The 7,888-nt window shown below is 37.7% G+C and overlaps 1 protein-coding gene across 1 annotated transcript in view; it reads right to left on the reverse strand.

The window, feature by feature from the left end:
• Positions 1-7,888, reverse strand: part of PBRM1 (polybromo 1) — a 66,277-nt gene that overhangs the window by 21,784 nt on the left and 36,605 nt on the right. The window contains 7 exon segments of the mRNA XM_035894851.1: positions 36-193; positions 700-845; positions 2,222-2,488; positions 3,438-3,595; positions 5,343-5,528; positions 6,663-6,874; positions 7,747-7,888. The exon segment at positions 7,747-7,888 is cut by the window's right edge and continues 1 nt beyond it. Coding sequence (XP_035750744.1) covers positions 36-193; positions 700-845; positions 2,222-2,488; positions 3,438-3,595; positions 5,343-5,528; positions 6,663-6,874; positions 7,747-7,888 — 1,269 coding nt within the window.

A 7,888-nucleotide genomic window follows, 5' to 3' on the forward strand; every position in this document is an offset into this window, starting at 1 on the left:
GAGTGTCCATTGGATTTAAAGTTGTTAATAATTACCCAAAATGCAAGTCATTGGACAGGTCTCCTCCAAGTTACTCAAAAACACTTCCTTCTTGTAGAACATTTTAGTTGGTTCATGTTCAGTTTCTTCAGGATGTATAAAGATTGGACCAAAGAAATATGCAGCTCCATCTCGCACCCACATCTTTTCAATTCTGGAAAGAAAACCAAACCACTGACATAAAGGAAAGGCCATCCCTCCTAAGAGACAGCTGGACACACTAAGTTGTTCAGGAAGACTGTCAGTAAAAAATCAATACAATGAGGGCGGTAAAACACTTGAACAGTTTGCCCAGAGAGGTAGTGGAGGCCCCATCCCTAGAAACATTCAAGGCCAGGTTGGATGGGGCTCTGAGCAACCTGATCTAGTTAGCGGTGTCCCTGCTCCTGCGGGGGGGTTGGACTAGATGACCTCTAGGGGTCCCTTCCAACCCAAAACATTCTATGATTCTATGAAGAACAGCCTATTCCAACTGTACAACTGCTTCGCCTTTTTATTAGGCAGTTAAAACTTCTACCTCAATCTATTAAGAGCTTGTAACTTTTAGCTTAATTCAGAAGATTTTTTTCCCATCCTCTTTTATAACTTTTTGCAATAAGCCCATCTTTTGCCCAAGTTATTTTTATAGGCACAAACTGCAAATAAAGAAGTTGCACCTACCTTCCTACCCGAGGCCGCACTAACCCATGTGATTTTATGAAGACACAGTCTCCAACCTTGAGCCACATATCATTGTAGCAGAGCTGTTCAAAGTAATGGCAACCAGGTTCTCCATTGGACATTTCTACCGGAACATCTTCTTTGTCCTGCAGAAGAATACGCATTTAGAAACTTGTGGAAGAAGGAAAACCAAACACATAAATAAAAAGATGCCAGGTGCAAGTGAAAGACTTTGCTCTATCTTTAAGTTACAAATAATAGGTAAACACCAAACAGAGCTGAAAGTGAGTGCTCTTGAAATTTAAAAATGAAACAGCAAAGCCAAAGATACCCTTCTATGTATGTTGCAAGATTTCCTATTTCACAAAGCTGTAATTTTGCCAGAACAGTAATTTACAGGTCCTTTTTTGTTCTACTGCTTCAAAGTTAACTGGCCCAGCCAAGCCTTGTCAGCTTATTTTGATGGTTTGTTTTAAAACACAGTAACATGCTTAAGAGGCAAGAGTTGAGTATATGGCCAAGTTAATATACATAGAAACTTAATGATTCAACTCTTATATACAATAATATGAACACTCTGTGTATTGCTTGCAAATTCATACCATTTGCCCTACTTAATTTCTTACTTTTTAGTCAAAGCTCACATTGTGCCTCGTTTGACCTTTTAGTCTAGGATTTCAGCAAGCCAATGAAAACACAGTCTATCTCCCCAGGGTGTGGAAGGAGAATACCCTACAAGTTTCCATCCTCTCCGCAGAAATAATTCCTTCTTTTGTCATGATGTGAATAAATACAAGTAATATATACTGTCTGATCAAAGCCAACAATGTATGTGCTGGGTATTCTGTTCTGAGGTTCTGAGAACTCAATGTAAAGTGGATTTCTTTTATGACTCTAAGTTTTTTTATGGCTCAATTGATTTTAGATAAATTTAATTCAATTTAATCGAATTTAATACATTTATCTAAATTTATTTCTTTTCTGACTCTAAATACAATAAACCATTTTACCCAATATGTTGGACAGAAATATTCTTAAGCATTTCGACAATAAAACGCTCAGTTATCAACCATAAATAGGTCACAAACAACAGAATATTGTATATTGCTTACTGCTGCCTAGCTACTATTTTACCAAAATACTACATAATAAAGCATTTCAGCATTTCCATGAGCTAAAATTAGACTTCTAGTTCTACTGATTCTTTAGGCTTAAGGCAAGCTTTACAGTAAAAGTGTAATTTTCGATTCTGAAGTGGTAAAAAAAGCCCAACCCCTTCAGATGATCACAAGAAAGCATTTCTAGAATCTAGTAAATATATATACAGTTATTCTGCTGTTTAGTCTATTTATGTTTTGTTTGTATTTATTTACAAATGTGTATAATAATTTATAACATAAATATTATATTTCTTTATATTTTGTTGTGTCTGGATGCTGTGAACCCAAAGTCATGAGGGCTCACACTTTGTCATTCTTTATCTGTCAAACATAATCAATGTTCTACTTGTTATCTCACATACCTTTTCAAGATGAAGGATACTTTCTCCCACCTTACTGTCCTCCAATGTTTCAGCTTGTTTCTCCTCATCTACCTTGTCTGTATTAGCAAATACAGAAGCAACACGGACCACAGGCAGGGGTACATCTCGTGGGACAAATCTTACAGAGCTTACAGGCATAGTCCACAGTTTAATCTTTTTAAAAGATTTCGTCTTCGCAGAGTAACGTGACTCACAGACATAGACGTCCTCATCTCTGAAGTTTTCAGGACACAGTTTGAAATACTCCTGCAGATTGAAGAAAAAAAGATTAAATATTTCAGCAACACACACCCCCACCCCACAGACACAAAGTGAACTCCCTCTCATGCTTCCTATTTTTTCTACTTTTCTATCAGAAACACCTTTAGACTAATAAAACCTTTCTGTTGATTTTTTTTCTTCCAGTTTGACATCCAAGTTACATTAAAAGTAAAAAGAAACAACAAGAAATCCTATCCTTAGAGAAGAAGCTAAATTCAGTGCAGGTTATCATGTGAGAAGAGTTAGGTTTTCTTCATTTAGTGAAACGGTACATTAACAAGTACAAGATCTGCAGCCCCAAACCACCTTTACAAGATTTCTGAGCTTTGACTTTGAAAGAGGACATGACCACCAAGGGGGTTTTTCGGGAGGGGGGGGAGGAAGGGGAGGAGGGAGTAAGCTCCATGCTCATTGAAACATGACTACAATACCCATTCATGTACTCAGCAGCTGTAGCACTTTTTTCCATACAAACACACTACCTTCTAAAAACTGGCTGAGATACATATGTTGTAAGCATGCCAAAAATACTCAGCACAAGGATGATGTGGAATCAAACTTCAGACAGAGGTGAAAGACTTCATCCTCTTACTAAGCCATTCAGGTCTCCCTCTCTACCAAACCTAAATCTACATGCTTTTATGGGGACCATTAAGAAGTTACCTGTGATTTCTCTACTCCATGCTCTGAAAAAACAGTTAGCTAATTATCTAACAGGCATATGATTTTACGAACCAGCCAGCATCGAGAAACACCATCACTTGGATGAACTACACATCTCATGAAGCAAATGAAGAATAAAAACAGTACACAGGAGAAAGTCCTATTTTATTGAAGTATTAATAGACCGTCTCTGTTAGAATGCCTACACCTCTTCAAGAAAATGGCAGAGAACATATTACTTGCTTACAAGTTATTCTGAATAGTTTCTCACCTTAACAAACATGACCACGCATTTGCCTAAAATTTTGCTAACAGGAACTTTATTGTAATAGTCACTTTTAAAAACTTCTTTCTCCAAGAATTTTCGTGTTGCAAGATGAAACGTTTCATTTGGTCGATAAAACCAACAGCCGTAGAGCCATTTCTCTCCTGAGAGAGGAGAAGGAAAGAGAAAAATATGTAAAATGGTATATTTTCTAAAACAAGAAAAAACAACTACAGATTGATTGATTAATCAAATAGCCATGTAGTCCTTCATACTGAGAGTAAACCTGTTTTAAAACAGGACAAGATTCCTTAACTGTTTCAGGTAAGGAAAACCAGGTGGCTTAAAAAGCCTGCAAAACTGCTTTTCCCCAGGAAAACCTGACTCGGCAAAACAAAGGAGGAATCAGTTCTGTTGAGTCAGATGATTTCAAGAAACAGTCTGCAACTTATTTATAAATCTTGACTTTCAGGCCTTGAAATGGCTTCAAAGTCTATAAAACAATCACCTGATCACTTGAAGAACCCTGGATAACTGGTTTCAAGTTTTTTAAGAACTATTTCTTCCATGTTACAGTGACAAATACAAATTGGTAACAATGATTTATAAGGAAGTTATAAATATGTACTGTTTTTCTAAATCAAGGAAAATTTGTAACCCGTAGACTGAACCAGAATAAAATGTGCTATTCACTTTCTCCATCACAGACAAACGAACATAAGAAAATGTCCAACCAGCCAATGGTCCATCTACCCAAACACACTACATCCAACTGAGTGAGGGGGACAGGCTATTAGGAGAAGGCATTTGATCTTGACCACTCTCCGTAACTATTCCACTCCTTCTACAGTCATTGCATTAGGGGTATTAAAGACCTATTTTCTTTATGTGGGTATTATTTGTTGGTTATTTATTATTTGGTTTAGACCTGTTATACATGGACTTGTCCCATCCATTTTTGAACCTGCTGATATAATCTGCCTCCACAAGCTCTTGGGGAAGCCAGGAGGCTCAGTACCCAGTGTATTAAAAAGCCAAACACTTTTGAGTGTTTTAATCTGATTTATTAGTGTCGATGAGCGCCCTCTAACTCTAATACTGCTCAATTTGTTGAACACCATTTCTGCATTCACCGTATCTACTCACTTCATGATTTTACAAACCTTAATTATATCCTGCCTTACATTTCTCCTCTCCAAATTTAAGAGTCATGATCTTTTTAATCTGTCCTTGTAACACATCTGTTCCATCCATTTTAAAAAAAGTGCAACCAAAATGGCAAACTCCACTATACCCCACTGTAGTTCTCAGCAACTCTAGTTTCCAGGATTGCTGAGAGTGCAGCAAACTTATCTGATACTTGTGCCATATCTCTGGCCTTCCTTACACTTAAGAGAAGTACCTGCTGCAAACAGAAGGCATCACTCAGGAGAAAAAAAAAAAAATAGTACTTGTTATGGCTTGATTTGGCCTAGGAAATGCAAGATTCAGCTCAATTCCAAAATTTAACAAAGGCAAGTTCTGAAACTGAGTTGTTATGTGGAACATTTGCAGTTAAACATGATCAACTTTGGTTCAGATTTCTCAGCACAGAAAAACCCCATGTGTTCTTCTGCACCTAAATTACAAGGAGCCCGTTCCACTTAGAGAGCCTATTCTCTGGGATGCTTACAATTTGAGGGTAGGTAGAGATGAACAACAAAAAAAGCATGTGCTGATCCAACAACTTTGTATTTGTAATATTCTTTGGAAGAAAGCAACTCAGAAACAAGAAAAATATTCACCAGTTCACACATACTTCTGCAAATAAAATAAATAACATCTACACAGAAAAAGCTCAAATTGGAAGTTTTAAATAGTAGTAAGAAGTTGTTTCACCATATTGTTTTCCTACAGCAAAGACATCCTTACCAGCTGAATCTTCCCACAGCCTCTCAATACAGACTATGTGAGGTTGCAAGTTGGCTTCAGCAGGCTCCACATACACATAATCTCCCACATGGTACATGCTGTTCTTGAAGCTGCAATCCTGGCTGTAGGTCCGATGCAAGCTTGATAGCCCAGCTGATCCAGAAGACTCTTCACTCTTTTCAGCTTCTTATTTCAAGAAGGGAAAAATGGATGTTAGTAATGCCACATTTCCACATTAGCCAAGATTGCTCATATGAATGCCCTCACCCTTTGCTGACTGCAGAAGTGCCTCATGATACCTGATGCGTCAGTCCCTCTGTCACTGACTTCCAGCATGAAGGAAGGGTTTCAGCGTGTTTTGTGCTGCTACCCTTTCTGCTACTGGTGCTGCAGAAGGTTGGGTTTCCCTTCTTCAGTTGGATTTTATTGAGCCTTCCCAGTAAGTGAAGAGGAACTCAAATGACAGCACCGAGTTCAGAAGCCTTCCAAAAGGCATGTTTTGCTTTCTTTGGGATTTTTAGGACTCAAAGGAAGACAGAAAAAGGGCATCACAGCTGTTGTCCCCTTATTATACTGAGCCTGGTTGAAGCAATCAGACTTTACTGCTGTTGACATTAGTGCTATGTGGGAAGATGAACCATGTTAGAAAGACAATTCAAGGACAAAGAGCTAGCAGCTCTGCTCCCATCGGTGGAAAGGAGCAATTAGAAAGATTTATTCATCACCCTAGACATGCTCCACAACGATTATATGGGCAGTAATAGTCAGGAACTGTGAAACACAAAAGACGTTCACAGTAGATTTCTTGCCCTACAAAACAGTGCAAACCCATTCCTCTTCACACTCGCAGTAGCCAAGAAAGAAATGCAAAAGGCTTACTTAAACATAATTTCTTTAGCAGTGTTAAAAGCTACATCAGCACATCAAGAAACCAGTATTTGTCAAAACAAAACAACTAAAAGGTCAATTGGAACAGTCATTGCTAAGTTATTATCAGCAGAAAGCCATAGTAAAAAACTACTGTTTTATTTCATAATATCCTTGAAATAAGACTGCCGGTACCCCAATGTGTTCTGATTAAAGAGTTTACGTAAGGTTAGTATCTACCTACATCTTTTACTTAAAGCTGTCTGACATGGCTGATAAGGATCAAAATAAAATAACTCTCTCATAACTTCAAAATACAAGATCCTTGGTGGACAACCAGACTATTAAGGCCCTTTCAGCAGGCGAAGCTGCAGCAACAGCAGAGCATACATTATATGCATAGGTACGTTTTTCAATTAATACATCTAAAATTAACAAAAATAAAGTAACTACCTCTCTTCTCCTCCTCTCGTTTGAGCTTATCCTCCTCTATTTCTTTGGGCAGCTTTTCCTTCTTTTCCTTTTCTACATCATTGTGAAGATGCTTGGTGGTATAGCTGAGAGCAGGTGACAGAAGAATCTCTCCATTCTTACAAAGTTCATCTCGAATTTTAATAAAGAACTGCTGAAGTTCAACTGCATCCTCGTAAATCTCCGAATCAGTCCTGGAAAAAATACATAAGACACGGCAGAAACATAGTTTGTGCAGGGTCAAACAGGATCCTAAACACATACCCATCAATCGCCACACTTAGTGATAAAACTAAAGCTTTACCAATAGATTTCTGTGCTTACTCATAACAAGCAGCAGCAGATACTGGCAAGTCATGCTCCACCTGCTACTCTGCTCTCAGTGTGTGTTACAGTTTACCTAAAACAGTATTTTTATATACACCAGTCCTGAAATACCAGAAGAATCAAAGGTAACTGGGTGTAACCAAAACTACTTGCCACTGGACCTCTACAATCTGTTAACTTCTGAAAACTTAAGTAATAATGTTATTATTAACAAAACTGGTTTAATTACTATACTCCTGTTAGTAGATGGTTTAATATTACTCTTTACCTCCTCTCCCTCAGAGTCAAGATTTCACTTGCACATCCCCAGGTACCCTACCTAATTCAAGCAAAACAATGCAAGAAGTTGCAAGTGTTGATAGTTTTTGCACAATACTACCATAACTCATACAACTGTTAATGATCCAGAAGAGTAACCCGCTAGTCAAGCAGTTAGCGAACAGCTCCTCCTTTTTGTTTTTTTCAATTTGAAAGTTAGCACAAAGCTGGTTTTCATGAGGTGTGCCTCTGGAAGATTAACATCACAATTATCTCATAGCAGAAACCTAACTTTTTCTTTGTTTTTAAACAAAAGCATACATTCCACTGAAGACCTGAGAGAGCTTTTGAGATTCAGTTTTCTAAATACAGCTATCAAGGAAAATGAACACCTTAAAAAAACTTCAGCCTTTGTCTAACATTAACATGCAAAACTAATGTGATAAAACAAAGGATACCTGAAAAATATGGTTTCGCTCACCTGTTCATTCTCCTTGCCCTCTCCAATACCTCAAACATATTCTCCTGGAACAAGTCCAGTCTTCTATAACGATTATTTTCAACATTTTTTCGGATAATATCAAAAGTCAGAGGAGGTTTATTTGGGAAGTTGGGATCAACAG

Source organism: Egretta garzetta, unplaced genomic scaffold, assembly GCF_000687185.1.
Source record: "Egretta garzetta isolate BGI_Z169 unplaced genomic scaffold, ASM68718v1 scaffold215, whole genome shotgun sequence".
Classification (NCBI taxonomy): domain Eukaryota; kingdom Metazoa; phylum Chordata; class Aves; order Pelecaniformes; family Ardeidae; genus Egretta; species Egretta garzetta.